The 16,729-nt window shown below is 39.3% G+C and overlaps 1 protein-coding gene across 6 annotated transcripts in view; it reads left to right on the top strand.

Moving 5' to 3' along the window:
- The window catches only part of CCNY (cyclin Y), a 123,207-nt gene that overhangs the window by 91,295 nt on the left and 15,183 nt on the right, over positions 1 to 16,729 (top strand). For all 6 annotated transcript variants that reach the window (XM_027686991.1, XM_027686992.1, XM_027686994.1 and 3 more), the window contains 3 exons: positions 2,595 to 2,630; positions 6,446 to 6,503; positions 6,608 to 6,727. In XM_027686991.1, the coding sequence (XP_027542792.1) occupies positions 2,595 to 2,630; positions 6,446 to 6,503; positions 6,608 to 6,727 (214 nt within the window). The remainder of the gene's footprint in view (positions 1 to 2,594; positions 2,631 to 6,445; positions 6,504 to 6,607; positions 6,728 to 16,729) is intronic.

Consider the following 16,729-nt stretch of genomic DNA (forward strand, 5'->3'; position numbering starts at 1 on the left):
CATTTTGTACACTAAGGGGAAAAAAGAGACCAAATTCTCAGGCATTTTATGCTGTTTGTTCATAGTTGCTGATAGCCTTGCTTGACTTGTCTGTGGGCTGGTTACCTTGGCGTACTCAAGTGCAAAAATTTATTAAGTCAATATTTGTGCTGCAAAGATAGTTACATGACAGACAAATATATTCAGACTAACACATACAAAGGAGTTTGTAGTGTTGGTGGTCACTAAGACAGCTCTTAATTTTACTGTGTAAGGAAAAAGGAGGGGAAAGGAGAAAGGCTTTGCAGTCAAGTTGACTGATTCTTCATCAGCTATTCCTGCCTGAAATATAGTCTTGCTTTTTGTCAAGTTTCTGTAATTAGTAACTTAAAAATAATTCTGATGAATGCTGGGAAATGGTTTTTCATTTTTGGGGTGGTGTTTTTTTGTTGTGATTTTTTTTTTCCCATCCTGGAATCTCATACTCTTCTGGTCTAAAATCCTTTGTGTGCACATTTTTGTAAGGGCAGCTTTTTGCGTGGGTTTTGGGATCCTTTTTGCATCAGAACTGAGACTGCTTGTGGGAAGAAGAGGTGATTTCAGCTGGCTGCAGCAGCCAAGAAGCATTTTCGGGGAATCCCCAAGGGATCTGAGGGCTTGAAAAGGGGTTACATGGGGTGAAAAACTGGTCTCTGGTCCAGAAGGCCTCTGGCTCTCCTGTCTGGATGCACATTTAACAGGATGAAGGGTAGGGAGATTGTAGGATTATTGCTTTTGTAGTACAACTTCATTTCTTGCCCCAATCCTGGCAGTCTCCCCAGGTAAAGGACTATTGCATGTAGGTAAATCTGTGAGGGAGGTATTTTGCCCACCTCATTTATTTCTTCCGGGTCATGTGTCTCTATCAGTGTCTCTACTGGAGATCTGCAGCATTGAAGGGGTAGGGTGATGGAAAGCTCCATGAGCACCTTTCTTGCACACTGAGTGCCAGCTGAACCAGCATATGAAAAGTAAAATGAAACGTGGATGAAGTAATCTGTTACAGCTCTGAAGGACTTTCAGATTCTGATAGATTTCTAAATACTAAATATTTTCTTAACATTTGACATTTTGTTACAAAGGCAACCATATGGTCACCAAGCAGAGCTTTGCCCATAGATTCTTGCCCATCTGCTTTCATAAAGTGAATTGGAGCTGTGTGTTCCCAGGGGCATAATTTAAAATTAGATTTTAAGGACTAATTCACTTTGGGAATAGCTTTCAGTCAAATAAAATTCATTCATAAATGTGGGGTTTTCTTGTGTTCAGTAATAACTGTATACTTTAAATGTCCATGGTACTCAGTATTTCTTAATTCCTTAAATATGTATCTATAGAAAAAGAGTCAAATTTAAAAGGCATTTATGATCTAAAATCTTCTAATGCAGCCAGGTAAAAGCTCATACAAATTTAGTGAAATATATTTACTGTCAACTGAGAAAAATATTTTCCCCTATATGGCTGTTCAAAATAAACCCCCAATCAAACCTAAAATAATTTAAAATTCTACTAATGAGGTAGCTCAAACATAGTTTTCCTAACATGCATTATCTCAGTTTTCATGTAAAAATTCTGGAATAAAATTACTCTTAAATGAAATTACTCTCACCAAAATTGACTCTTTTAAAATGCCTTTTATGGAAAAGAAAAGGGTGAAATTTCGCATCAGTCTAAGACATAAGCATCTTACAATGAATCACTGACAAAACAAATTGTCAACAAATAGAATTGGTGAACTCCCTGCTCCATCCTCTTTCCCCTTTAGCTTTGACTGTGTTTAATGCTGCTGGAGTAAGCAGGGAGGGTGCTGGCTTGGCTTTATCTTTCAATAAAACCATATTGAGAGTAAAGCATGAGTCGTGACTTGGAAACTAGAGGATAACCATGAGAATCCATGCCTTAATTTCCTTCCATCTCAAATGTGAATGAGATCAGTTAGTTGTGTATGTAACCAAAATCTTAACTTTCTGTGCATATAAGGACACTTCTTGTCTTTGTGCAGAAGATAAACAGAGGTGCTTTGGTGTGTGGTTGAGAACATGAGAAAGGCATAATGCACTAAGTTATTCAGGGAGTCGGCTTTCCTGAATTAAAATAAGTAACTTGATGCCATAAAACTGCAGGAACCTATTATTTGAGTCTGCTATGTGAATAAATACATAGAAAGACAGACAAAAGTTAATGGATTTAAATATAAAATCATAAGCCAATGGTGATTCAACATTTCATATTAGCCTGTGATACTTTATCTTCAACCTTGGAAGTCAGTAGGAGTTTTATCATTAACGTAGTGGAGTAGGGAAGGTATGTGCAACTTGATATGTGGAATATGAGTATTTTTGTAAGGTACTTAATTATCAGTAAAAAGGATGCACGCGCTTGAAGTGTGGTGAACAAATACTATAAAATTGTCTGCTTACAGCAGTTTTCCTGGTATCTAACAGTGAACAAAAGAAAACAGACTGTTGAGCATACTGTTTGTCATGTGTTGTGCTAGGTTTTAAATTTACATGTTAATATGACTGATAATATCGTTTGACAGTCCTGAGATATTAACTCTGTATTTTTCTTTACAGCGTAGCTCTTGCAATATATTACCACATCAAAAACAGGTATGTGAATAATGGAATTTTGTACCGAAAATATCTTTTATCATAACAAATGGACTGCCCAAGCCCTAAAAATCTATGCTTTTTTTTCTTTCAAAATGTTTTTGGGTAGTAGTTTCCTTGATTCCCGTACTGGAAATAAGAAACATATATATTTTATTTATATATATTATTTTACATAGGAAAATTAAAATTGGAGGATTAAGTACCCTAAAGATCTGGAAGTACAGTTCAGCATTGAAAAACTTTGATGATTCAGTGTTTGATTTTATGTGCATTGGGCACTTGTGCATTGTTGCTATAAGCTGCAATTACATATAGAAAAATCCAAATTGCGTCTTTCAGTTTTATATTTTTAGCTACACCTTTGTAAAGTTAACTGTACATGTCAGTGACCAGTGAGTTAATGGATTTTGAAAGAAAAACCATGAATTATAAAGTAAGGGAGACATTATGAATAGATGTAATTCAAGAGTCCTCAGAAGCAGAGCAGGTTCTGGCTTATCTCTTCTGGTGTAGTATGTTTTAGATCTCAGCTCAGTCAAGTTGATTGAAATTGAATAGAAAAATGGTCCTCTAAAAAGTAACTTGGCACATAAATGAGCTTTCTTCATGTTGAATTGTGCTTTTGTATCTTAAATTCCCTGTCCTCATGATATGTCACAGTATCCTAAAATAATATTTCCTGACATTTCTAAGGAGAGATTGTATAATACTTTAAGTGACTTTTGTGTGCATGGCTTTTCAATTGGCCTTTTCAGAGAACTTGGCTTAGATCTTGATCTAACAAGCCACTTAGATGTTTTTCCTTGTGGACTATAAGAAGTCCAACTAGAACAAAAGGAGTTACTTATGAGTTTAAAGTTCAGCTGGTACGTCATTCGGGACCATGTTTCAGGTCACTGGAACCCACCACACTTATTAAAACAAGGCTGACATCTCAAGAGAAATCTTTAAAAGTGCACAAGGGCAGAAAGGCTTAGGGCTTGATTCCCGCTGAAAGCTCTTAGAACATTTTCCAAGACATCAGTGGACCTTGGACTGAAACATGGCAATGTATAAAGCAAAAGTTGGAGTGAAATCTTCTCTCAAACTTTTAATCTCATTTCCCAGGAAATGAGGCATGAGTGGTCATGCTTGGATTACTTGTTTATCCGTCTGTGGTTCCTTTTCCACCTTCTCTCCATGGTCTCTGGATTAGTTTGGTTAACTAGTCAATTTCTGCTATGCTCAACTAAATAACAGAGATCTCAAAGATAATCAGATTCCAGAGTTTTGTAGAAATAAGTTATTAAGGGCTTCGTTAAAGTATCATGCCAGCTGAGTGAAAGGCTCGGGAGAATGGGGCACATTAGGAGCTACAAAGGGTGAGAAACCTCAGTAAGAGCTCACAGGTGAGCAGGAAGAATCCAGAGCCACAGAACACTGGTGTCGTCTCATGCCAATTGCCATGGAGCTGGTTTCTGCCTGCAGTAAAATATACCCATTTGTGGGTTTGCAGAACCTGATCCAAATTTGACCTACAACTACTAGACAGAGAGACTAAACCTTTATAAAATAAAGAGCCCCATGTCAGCATCTTGAAAACAAATGCCTCCTGAATGTTACCTTCTTGGGAAAGTTGCTATCTGTCCTTTCACTTTTGGGGTGGAGAGGTGATTTATTCAGGAAACTGGTCACTGCTGCTTCCTCCAGAATGTGCCTGGGGTGGGGAGGTGCCGTGCACACACTTGAGACAGGCGGTCTTGGCAGTGATGCTGGAGCAGGACGTGTGTGTCAATTAGCAACTCTGAGATGAAGGATGTGGAATGACTGCTCTGTCTTTGGTTGTCTCTGATTTAGGAATGGAGGGACAACGTGATAACAGCACTCAGTTGTACTTGCTGCTGAAACAGCAAGAGCAAAACATATGTTCTGTTTCCTGCTATTATAGGCGAAAAGGAAGTTGTTGACGTATGTGGTAGATTGTGGGGGGTGGGGAGTATGTAACTCTTACAGAGACTCAAGGGTGATTTTGACAGAAGACAACTCAAGCATCTGCTCTGCCAGAGAAGAATTCTTTTCAGACAGTATTTAGTTGTTCCTTTTCTTCTGCACAGGAGGCTTAAATTACTTCCTAATATTTTAAACTCTCACTAATCTCAGTTTTTTTTGAGAAACTATACGTGAAGTGTAATATTTCTTCATATTTTTCCCACATTTCATTTGATTGTAACATTCTGGTTATCATTCCTTCTTTTCCCAGTGCCTCCCTATCATAGTTATACTGATCAGTTTTCTGCAGCTTTTGTTGTGCTTAGCTATTCAACAAGTAGTAAAAAACTACACCCATCTTGTTTTTAAAGGAATGCGTAAGTCTTGGTGAATTTTCTAAATAAAGAAACAAAATAAAATAAACTCCATCAAATTTAACCATGAAGAATGCTTAGATCAATCAGTAGATGGTCCAGTTTTGAAAGAGGACAATGTGAATTGTAGTGAAGATGAAAATATCTCAACTTTTATTTTAATAGATTTTTGAGGGCAATCAAATGTGCCTTCATAGCTGCATGCAGCAGCTATCCTAAAACTAGGATATTATTTCTTTCTCTCTCCTCATTCATTATCAAGGGCCATAGTTTACTGTAACACATCAGTGATTCCAAGGAGACTACTTCTGCATTAAGATACTACCTTTTTTTGTGTAGGGGTATAAGAGTGGTAAGAGAGTGTGGCCTAAAATCCTTGCTGATCAGGAATTTTCTAGTAATTATCCCAGTCTGTGGTGGGGTTTTGTTTGTTTGTTTCAATTTAGGTACTCTTTTTTTTTAAGTGTTTATTTCCAGCATTAGCTTACTTTTTAGCAGGAAAAAAAGCCACCTTCAGATGTTGAGGTTTGAATGTTAGCTGCTAATAAATACATTTTGCAGACATGAAGCCACTGTAAAACTTGTGGTTTGCATGCTCTGAGAGACACGTGCTGCTGAGTAAAGATAGAAGACATATTCAGTGATTTCTCTCTTAAGAACTCTATGACCAGAGTATGAGAGATGCTAAAAATAAAGATGGGATTGTAATAAGTAGGTCACATGGATGCATCTGTCTGGAAAGTGCCAGTTCTAACTGGTACTGTTACACCACTTGCTTTTGTGATTGTTAGTGTTCCTGCCAAAATTACACACAGCAAACACCTTATATTGCATCCTGGATGTTAGACTTGTGAAGTTGCGTCAACTTGCATGCTGATATTGAGCTACAGGGATTTGAGAGAGAAAAATAGCTAAGAAAACCAACAAAGAGGAATATTATTTTGTCTGAATTTTTTTGTATATGCTCCTTTTTGCTGTCAGAAATTATTAGTACAATAGGGTTTTCCAAAAAAGTAAAAAGTGAAGTATGTATGTATTTACTAAAGGATTACTCTAAAAATAGCATTGTGTATTGGTAAGCATTCACAATGTTGACAATTAAAGGAGGAGGAGGAGTTAAGAGATCGCAAGGGTGGAGACTATGAAGTTTAAAAAAGGAGAGTAAGCTGGGATAATTTTAGCACAAGTTTGTAGTAGTACTTCTTAATCCTCCCAGTGAAGACCACAGAAGTTTTGTATCGTGGGCATTGAAAGCTGAATATTGTAGCGTACTTTGAATAGGAATTTCATATTACACAAAAACCTTATGGCAGAATATGTCCAACTTCTGTTTGAAAATCACATTTCGTCAGTGTTTCTAAGCATCCCACAGCATGGGGAGCGTTGGAGTTTTAACAATACATACGTCTATGAGGACTGTGTGCTGTTGTGTTCAGATAATGACACTGCTTTGGTTTTAATGCTTTTTAGGGACACAGACGGAAGAATGCTCTTAGATATTTTTGATGAAAACCTTCATCCCCTTTCGGTAAGTTCTCCTGCCTCTCCTTCCCTTTCATGTGAACTGTCTTTCTTTTTTTCTGTCTGCTTCGTTTTGTTTCAGTCACCTATTTGGAAGTATTTCTTCCTTAGAAATCCGAAGTGCCACCAGACTATGACAAACATGACCCGGAGCAGAAACAGATTTACCGCTTTGTTCGGACGTTGTTCAGTGCTGCTCAACTGACTGCTGAATGTGCCATTGTCACCCTGGTGAGTGTCTGAGAGATGACATCAGCCATCTGACAGACCCAGTTTTGTTCTCAAAGCCTGGGTTTGTATGATTTAATAGATCTAGGTGCTGCCAGGAAATTTTTTCTCACCATGGAGACCAAGGAGATTTCTTGATGGGAAGAGATAATACAGTTCATTTTTCTTGGGGAGAGTAAGTAATGGAAGAAGATATTGGGTAGCATGTGACACAAAACTCATGGTGCCCTACCAGAGTGATAATGTTATGGGCCACTAATGTGACTCCTAGAAAATGCAGGTGGCATAGTTGGTCAGAACAGGAGGGAATGTTAAAAGCAGAAAGGCTTCATCTTTTGGGGAGTTTGCTGTCTGTCGCTGGAGCTCTCAGCAGAGGCTTGGAAACAGCTGTAGGTAGTTTGATAGCACTAATAAGAATTGACAGGCACATGAATTCGGTGAGTGACTGGGGCATGTTGGTGATGGCTCTTTTTTACTTCCACTATACTTGTCATGGGATTAACAATTGTACTCAAGTCTGAAGTTTAGCTACTTAAAAATAGCACGACACAAAAGAAGGTTCAAATTTTCAGCTGGTGTGGATCAGCATAGCAATGTGGATTGAAGGAGCTAAAATGATCTCCACCAGCTGGGAATTTCTTAATTTTCTTGAAATTTTTATCCTGTCAACTCTGACAAGTGTCTTCAGCTTTCAGGCACAGTTTTGGCCATGTTCTTGACTTAGAGATTTTAAAATAACAAAATGGTTTTTTACCACTGCAACATGTGGTTTCACGACAGCTTTTTTATGCATTTTAGATGGAAGAAGGGGAAATAGGAGAAGGTGGATTTTGAAGCCCAGGCCTACTCATTTCCTCTGTTAATCTATTTCCCTTGGCTTCTAAGATTAGTTGGCAGGTTTTTCTCCTTCAGACAGTCAGAATGAATTGCACTAGCCAGTACAGAACAGGAATATGAGAGAAATAGGGCAAGAAACACCCTGCAGTGCTCCACCCTTACATTTTGTAGTATTACTCTACCTAGTTACTTGACCCAGCCATTACTTGTTTCCTGAAATGACATTTTGCCTTTCTCTTTTACATAATTGCACTAAGTGCTTGTCCTTCTTCCTTTTCTTCCTAAGTGATTTCTGCTGGAGACAAGATATGTTGTGTGAATCAGTATGTTCTTCTGTAATTTAATTAATCCACTGTCAAATTCAGTCTTGTAGTTTATCTGTTATTCAATCTTAGGTTATTTGATCAATGTGGGCACTGTGTAGTAGAACAGGAGGGGGACTTTTTTTTTTTTTTTAGTAGCAATATCTTCCTGTTACTGCAATGCATGAAAAGTTTTTTGCTGCAAATCTTGTTAACTCAGGCATAAATTTCAATATCTTTCATTTTTAACCTCTTCCTTGCCACTTCTGGTTCTTGCACGGTTTCCTTGTAAGTAACTCTTTTGGTGTGACTTCCAGTGAAGTATAGGTGTTTTTAACTCATTTGTTTTATTACAGAAGCAGTTTCCATAGTTGTTAGTGCTTGAAAGATGTGACTTAGGTTTTTTTACCCAGCACAATGGTAACAGGAAAATGTGTTACAGCCTAGTTCTCAAAGCAGCCGTACAGATGTTTACAGACAGATTTGGTGCAGGTGATCAGAGTTTACTGTTCAGCTATTCTTGCCCCTGTTTTCAGGATAATAGCACCTGCCTGACCTGTCTCTCCAGAAACCTTCAGAGTTTTCAGTTGGTGTTTTAGAAGTATGAAATTCTGCTGCTGCTGTTCTCAATTTCCTCTGTACTTGTAGATTCCATTTCTATTTTTGTTCATGTCATCAGGAGGGGCCCCAGACACAGACTGTGTTGTTTCTGAAATATTCAAATGTGGAAATTAATCTATGAAAAAGCAATGAACCCTTCCCCCTCCCCACACTCCTGAAATCTTGATAGTGTTGATGCTGCTACTCATGAACCTTGCAAGTGCTTTCAATTTTGATATCCTGTCTGGAGAAGAAGAGATCAGCATTCCCTGCTGGAGCTTATGTTTTGCCATAGTCTGGCCGCCCGTCGGAGAGCAATCTGATAGCCCTGTCTGCCACTTGTTCCCCCTGGGAGGGTTGCCAGAAGGCAGGAAGTGTATCTGTGGGGATCACAGTACATTTTGAACAAGATGCTACAGCTTTATCTTTCTTTCACTCACGCTAATTATTTTTAAACAGTCCTAAGCACCCCTTTTTACTGCCCACACTATTAACGTGGCCCAGGGTGTGTGGTTGAATGCACTCGCTGTTTTTCTTGTACCTGCCATTAGCCAGGTAGAAGCAGCAGTAACAATTAGTTCTATAGCAGTCTGTGTTCAGCACAGGAGCTGAGTAAATGTGAAACTCCAGACTGCAAGATAAGCCAGTCTCCAGCAGAAAACGGGCATTGTGTTGCTTCAAGCACTTAATTAAAATATTTCAATTAAAGCCTCCACTATTACAGCAAAACCAATTTATAATTAAACAAAAAATTTAATTTTCACACAGCCTCCAGAGCTGCCAAGAGATTTCCCATACTGATAGGTAGAAAATTAAAATCTCAGGTTGAAACAATTAAGTACAAATTCACATTATTTATTTATAAAATAATATCATAAGAATAAAATCAATTTTAAGAATCATGTTGCCAATTTAAAGCGTTGCAGACAGTGGTTTTAATCCCAGACAATAGCTGAACTATACTCTGTGACCTGACTTCATGAGGAAAGTAATGCACATGTGTGTCTCTCTCACTCCAGAGTATTCTCACCTTTGCCAAAGCTGAGAAATGCCTGTTTCCTCTTTACCACCTCCCTAAGTGCAGAGGTGGCAAGTTGTAGTTATGTTCATCTGCTAATTGGATGGCAAGTAAAAATGTGAACAGGAGTGTACCAACAGAAAAACAGTACAGTGTTTGCACGTCAGAAGAATTAAATATTTATGCTTTGTTCTTTTTTCTGTGAAAACAATCCTATGAACTAGACCTGAAGAGCCTGAAGAATGGTCCAAGTTTTCTGCTTTGCCTTGACATGACTTTCTGAGTTTTTGCAAATATGTCAGATTTAAGGTTCTTTTAATGTACTTCTGTGTCCATAGTAGTTTCAGAGAGGACACATTTTGCATTTGCAAATATGCTAGGTCTGTATGCTATACACTGATCAGACAAGTGATATGTAAATACATATAGTACATGAGCTGAATTATTCTGTGAAGTTCAGAGGAGAATGCTTTTGAAATACGGTACAAAGTTCGTACTGTACTGAAGGGATTTGATATTGGGAAATCTGAAATTTGAAGTGTGTAAGAATAAATTCTCCTTATGCAAAATAGGGACTTAATTAATCCAGCCAGATGTTCCTGAGTTCTTATTGTACTCTTTGGTCATATTTTCAGCAAGTAGGTAAAGAGAGAGTGCTCTTGAACTGTGGTATGAAAATGACTGTATTTAGGACAATTTTGTTTTCTGTGTTTAGGGGAATGGAAAAAGTTTTTTATTGATTTCCTTTCACTGGAATATTTTTACTTTTAAATGCTGATAAAATACCTTTTTAAAAATATATATTTCAATTGACATATAAAAAAATCTGCTACTTCTCTAAAAGAAAACAAAAACACAAATGAAGGGATGAGAGTCCATAGAGACACTTGATCTGCAGCAGAGGTCCTTTTCAGGTGGCCCAGTAGAACTATCAGCCCTTACATGGCTGATGGAGGGTGCAGGTTCCTCTGAAGACCTTGGAGGACAATGCAAAGTAATATTTGTTGCCTGGTGTGCTGCTGTCACTCTCCATCCAGTGACCACAAGGGTTCATGGGTGGTGAGGAAGGCAGAGCAATGAAGCTGGGCTCTGTCTTGTGTAAGAAACCCATGAGGAGAGTTGTGTGTATCCAATATTATTGGTGTCCACCTTTGTCCTGGGCTTCAAGCATTCCCTGAGAGGTGGCTGAAGCCCAGCACTTGGCCACACCTGGAGAAGGTCCCTCCATCTGTGGTGTCAATCCTGAGCCCCTTGGCAGCTGGACATGTGTCAGGGAACATTCTGGAGGAGGCCAAGAGGAACAAAGGCTTTGTAGCTGTGCTCCAGGCCTAATAGTTTGAGTGCATTTTATATATATTATAGATATTCGTCTTAAAATGAGTAAATTACGGGGCAAACCTGGAGATAATGTGACCTTTCTCTCAGTTCCATTAGTGTTTCCTGTAATTATCTACAATGGTATTTAGCAGTTATTCACATTTTTTCAGAATTTTGTGACTGCTTTTGTTACTTCTTTTTACCATTTGGTCTCAAAAATAGAAATGGGATGAATTTGCAAGAACCATGATGATGTGATGTCCTTTTCCACCAAATGGATGGCACCAGGCCTTTGTGGAACATTTTAAATGCCCAGCTGGGCAATTGCAAAGCACAGTTATTTCTGGAGAGTCGTGGTAGGGAACTGGCTGATTGCATAAAACAGAGCATATGGCAATTTAGTGATTGGATTAGAGCCGTGATTTGGCTATATGAGACCCACTACCAACTAGAATCTTTTCCGTATAGATATTGTTTTAATTTCAAGGCATTGTGACACACTGAAGTTTTCTCATTAAAGTGAGAGGACTGTGTATTTCTCCATGATCTGTTGGGATGGAAATATCTTCATTAGTTACTCTGTGCTCCTGCAACTTACAACGCGGGTTACCTGGTGAGGGAGGGAATGAGGTTTTTGCAAATACAGACTCATTTGTAGATTCTCAATTATGGTAATTAAAATACCAAAAACATTGTCTCCTTTCTACCAGTGTAAATCAAGTGAGAAATAATTAAAGCTACCAGAATTTTATTGGTAAAATAGAGATAGAATTTGACCTAAAGGCATATAAAAACCACATGAGAGAAGATAGTGCTTTGCTCTTTCTGCTGCCTCAAAATTCAGAATTACTCTAGTAACGTCAGTGATGTTCTTCAGTGATTGCCCACTTAGTGTGCTGAGACTCCCTGTCAGCCTCCTTGGAGGCAACGCGCAACTTCTGACCTCTCCATGTGGCACCACAGGAAATTGTAGTACTGCAGACAGGTATAATCACAGAATAATTTAGGTTGGAAGGGAATTCTGGGGGTCATGTGTGGTTTGGCCTTTTCTCGAAGCACAGCTACCTGACTCAGGCTGACCTGTTGAGTTCTGAGTTTCTCTGAGGATGGAAATTTCATAATTAGGGAAGCCTAAAAAAAAGAATAATGGTATTTTGGGTACTTAGACTGCAACTCCAGTGTGGTAAGATGTATCAGTAGGGTGTTGGAAGTTAATGTTGAAGAGCTTCAAAATGATGTAGCAAAGAGATGCAAAACTTCTATAAGAACCCCATAGGTTTTAATAACATTTGAGTGGTTTTTGTGATTGTGAAATATTGAAGTGAATGATTTGACACTTTCGTATTGGTATATATCCTCCTGAAGGGGAAAAAAAGAGAAAGAAACCTTCTCCAGTATTTTAACTTTTCTTTCTACTTGAGCATATTATATAATATCCAAAATCTGCTATAATGCCCTCTGAGATGGGAAACATGAGATGCTGTTTCACACTAATTAAAACTGAACTCTTCAGTGCTATCTTTAGTTTTCGTTTTCTTCAAACGATTTATGTTCTGTTGATTGGGATGTTGTGTAACCAACACTCTGCTATCCAGGATCATGGAGAGCCTGACATCCTAGATAACTGGGGCAACACTGGATACTGGATACTGTGGTTAGTTACTATTAGATGCTATTAGTCCAGGATGGATTCATCCAACTGCGAATAATCACCCTGGGGATTAGTTCAAACTTAGCAGTGTCCCTGCTGGAGCAGCACTGCTGAAGCTTGGATGCTCTTGCTGATCCTTTTAGTTTGTGCCATGTTACTGTTCTGTGTTTGGATAAAAAAAAGCCTCCCAGGACTAGTGGTTATAACGGATGGCTAAATGCCATTCTCCACCATGCCACTGCAAGTCCAGGTCCTGGGAGTCAAGATCAGAGGCATCCAAACTAGGTCAGCATGGAGTTGTTTCAGGTCTGGAAGATTTATGAGCTCAAGGTATGTGCTGAAACAAATGAGTTCAGTACCTCTGGATCTGAAATGGCTTTGGAAGCCATTCAACTACATCCCTGGGCTGCTGCATCTTAATGAACCTCTCCAGAGTTCATTAAACTTAGAACCAGTTTGGGATTATCTATACCCATGGAGTGGTAATTTTATTTAATTAGTAGAAATAAATTATTTTTCATTCAGGTAAATGAATTCTTAACAAAGGCAAATCACCAAATTGGTTTTGCTTATGATTAAATAATAGTTTGCTGATACTCCAAGTATGAAAGTCAGTAATTGAGAAATCTTGGTGTGAGTCTGTGGGAAGAGATGGAAAATAATAATCCAATATTGCTCTTCTGAAATCTTAACTCTGTGCAGTGTATCTTCTGACCTGTGCTCAGTTATTAAAATGTCTCCCATGAGATGTAACTGTTGTCCATCAAAGCTTATTAGACTGATAGTCATGTAGAACCATGTGATTAATTTCCAAATGCAGTAGACTAATAATGGAGGTATCAGACTCTGAGATATTGAGTTTGTAAGTAGAAATGTATTGATAGACCAATGTCCATTGGCATTTTCCCAATCAGAATTGCATTTTCATTTCACCTAGGAATTGAATTGTGATAAAAATGAGTTTTGACTATTTTAGTGTTGTTGATATTAACACTGGGTTGTATTTGTTCTTTGCAAGCTGGGAAAAATTCAGAATGATATGTTGTTTGACTGAAGCCACTGAAAGTTTTTGGTAATGTCACATCAGTACTTTAGTCTATATAAGTAGTCTTGTTACCATTCTGTAAAAGTTATATAAACATATAGTCATAGAAGTTAGTCGGCAATGATAAGTATGATGAAGATGGGTCTTGGATGCTATTAAAGTGTTTGAGCAGAACTAGGTGTTGAATTAAGGCAGAATAAATCTATGTCTTTTGGGAATTCAACTTTTGAATGTTTAATAGAGCAGTATTGAAAAGTTTTGCCACAAAAGCTTACTTCCAGGCACTGCAAAGGATGAAGTAAATTAAAGAAAAGTAACAATGTTGGAATAGCTTCAATTTGTTTTAAGCTTTAGTTCCATTTTTGGGCATGGATAGAGCTGTTAAAGGTGGCTGGAGGCAAATCATATTTTAACTTCTAGATACTAAAAGCTCATTAGTTCTAGTTCTGTAAAGGAATGCCTACCAAAGTAATCCAGAAGACAGGAGGTCCTCAGACTTTGTTAAAAAAAAAAAAGTGTTTCTCACACTATTTCTTCTGCGTTTTTTTGTCTTTTGACATAAAAGTAAATTTCTTGTAGCTTTCTGGGATGCAAGTTGTAATATTCTTTTCTACTGTGATCTTTTAAAATTTGCATTATTATATGACTTCATGGCATCTAGTTCTAAAGGAATGTAGAAAGTGTTTTGCTTTTGAAAATTAAGCAGGTGAAATTCATTACAACAGGCAAATACCATAGTACACTCAGAATCCCAGTCTGACACAAACCCCATATTTAAGAAGATGACCCCTGTGTTTAAGACACTATTCAATGTGTAGACATAATTGCATACAAATGGTATTTCCACATCTCGCATTTACCATTACAGGGCCAACATTTTCAGTGATTTTTTTTTTTTTTTAAATGAGATGGAGCATGTCTGCCTGCATGTGTGGGAAGACTGGCTGGCTTTTACCAGCAAAAGCAGGTGGTGTTCTCCCACCAGCCACGAGTTTGTTTGGGATGAGTAGCGTAGTGACTAACCACCCCACCAGCCTTCCTCTTCAAACAGGCTGAGAGCCACCTGGCCCTTCTCCAAAAGTCTGTACTGATTCAGCACATCTTTGCAGCGCCAGAAGCATCCCCTTTGGTAGTGAGTGCATGGCAGACTCTGCCTGTCCTACTCTCATGTCCCGTCAGTGGCGCTTGGGCTGATACTACATCCCACTAGGGCCTCGTATATTGAAATGCTCCGAGATGAAACCAGCAGTCAAGAGCTCTATTTGTCAGGAATAATGACCTTTGGCACATCTGCGTCGGAGACAGAGCTCACCTGGCTGTGTGTATGCTGCTGTTATGAGGTTGCTCTACATCAGCAGGGTGAGAGCTCAAGTTATGTACCAGCCTAAATTTCCCTACCTGCAGTCAGTGGGTTCTCTCCAAACTAGAGCTAGAGAGAGCTAGAACAAAGACTCTGTGTGTGGCTGAGTGAGCTTGTTTGAAAGTTGAAGAAATACACTAATGTCTCAAAGATAACGCTGATGCTGTCACAAGTCCTGGATTACAGTGAATTCCCACATTAGCTGAGGACGTTGGTAAATTTTTACAAAGGTTTGCTGCAAGAAGTCTTAGCTTTTTCTGTCTTCTCTTACTTGAACACATGTGCTAAGACCTGAGTCAAGGAGGCCACAGCAAGTGAACAAAACAAAATGCTCTTTTAGTAATTTCAAGAAAGGAGTTGAAAGTTACACTAAGTGCCTTTCTGCTGGAGAGCTATTTATCATCTTCAGTTTTATCCAAGGATGATACAGAGCCTCATTGCAGCAAACAGTATATCTGGAATTAAGCCCAAGTTCTCACCAAGGAAGCAAGAGCAATTATTCACATCCCTCAACATGCTATTGGAAGATGCATCAATATGGTAATGAAGGTGGTGTAGGAATAATGTCTTATCAAGCTCCTATTTAGTTTTTAAAGCTAATTTCTCAAGTATGCGCTGATGCGAAAATAGTGGCAAGTTCATGCTCCCTTTTTACTGAGGTGAAAGTTCATCTGCCATCCTGAGGGACCTTGACAGGCTTGAGATGTGGGCCTGTGCAAATACATTCAACAAGGCCCAGTGCAAGGTCCTGCATCTGAGTCAGGGCTATCCTAAGCACAGATACAGTCTGGACAGAGAATTGATGGAGAGCAGCCTTGAGGAGAAGTACTTGGGGGTGTTGGTTGAGGAGAAGCTCAACATGACCCAACAATGTGCACTCACAGCCCTAAAAGCCAAATGTGCCCTGGGCTGCATCAAAAGAGGTGTGACCAGCAGGGCAAGGGAAGTGATTTTGCCCCTCTGCTCTGCTCTGGTGAGACCCCACCTGGAGTGCTGCGTCCAGGTCCAGGGTATTCAACATAAGAAGGGCATGGATATACTGGAACGAGTCCAGAGAAGGGTAATGACGATGATCAGAGGGCTGGAGCACCTCTCCTTGTGCAGACGGGCTGAGAGAGTTGGTGTTGTTCAACCTGGAGAACAGAAGGCTCCAGGGAGACCTTATAGCACCTCCAGTACTTAAAGAGGGTTTACAGGAAAACTGGAGGGAGACATTTTATGATGGCTTGTAGTGATACTACAAGGGCTATAAATAGCTTTAAACTGAAAGAGGGTAGGGTTAGAATCATAGAATCATAGAATTAACCAGGTTGGAAGGGACCTCTGAGATCATCAAGTCCAACCCTTGATCCAACACTGCTGTGGTTACTAGACCATGTCACTAAGTGCCACATCCAGTCTCATCTTAAAAACCTCCAGGGACGGAGAATCCACCACTTTCCTGGGCAGCCCATTCCAATGCCTGATTACCCTCTCTGTAAAGAATTTCTTCGTAATATCCAACCTCCCCTGGCAGAACTTAAGACCATGCCCTCTTGTCCTACTGCTGGTTGTCTGGGAGAAGAGACCAACCCCCACCTGGCTACAACCTCCTTTCAAGTAGTTGTAGAGAGTGATGAGGTCTCCCCTGAGCCTCCTCTTCTCCAGGCTGAACAACCCCAGCTCCTTCAGCCTCTTCTCATAGGACTTGTGCTCAAGTCCCTTCACCAGCCTTGTTGCTCTTCTCTGGACCTGCTCCAGCACCTCAATATCCTTCCTGAGCTGAGGGGCCCAGAACTGGACACAGTGCTCCAGGTGTGGCCTCACCAGTGCTGAGAACAGGGGAAGAATCACTTCCCTGCTCCTGTTGGCCACACTGTTCCTGATCCAGGCCAG

This window comes from Neopelma chrysocephalum, unplaced genomic scaffold, assembly GCF_003984885.1.
Source record: "Neopelma chrysocephalum unplaced genomic scaffold, ASM398488v2 Primary Assembly neopelma1_72, whole genome shotgun sequence".
Lineage (NCBI taxonomy): Eukaryota > Metazoa > Chordata > Aves > Passeriformes > Pipridae > Neopelma > Neopelma chrysocephalum.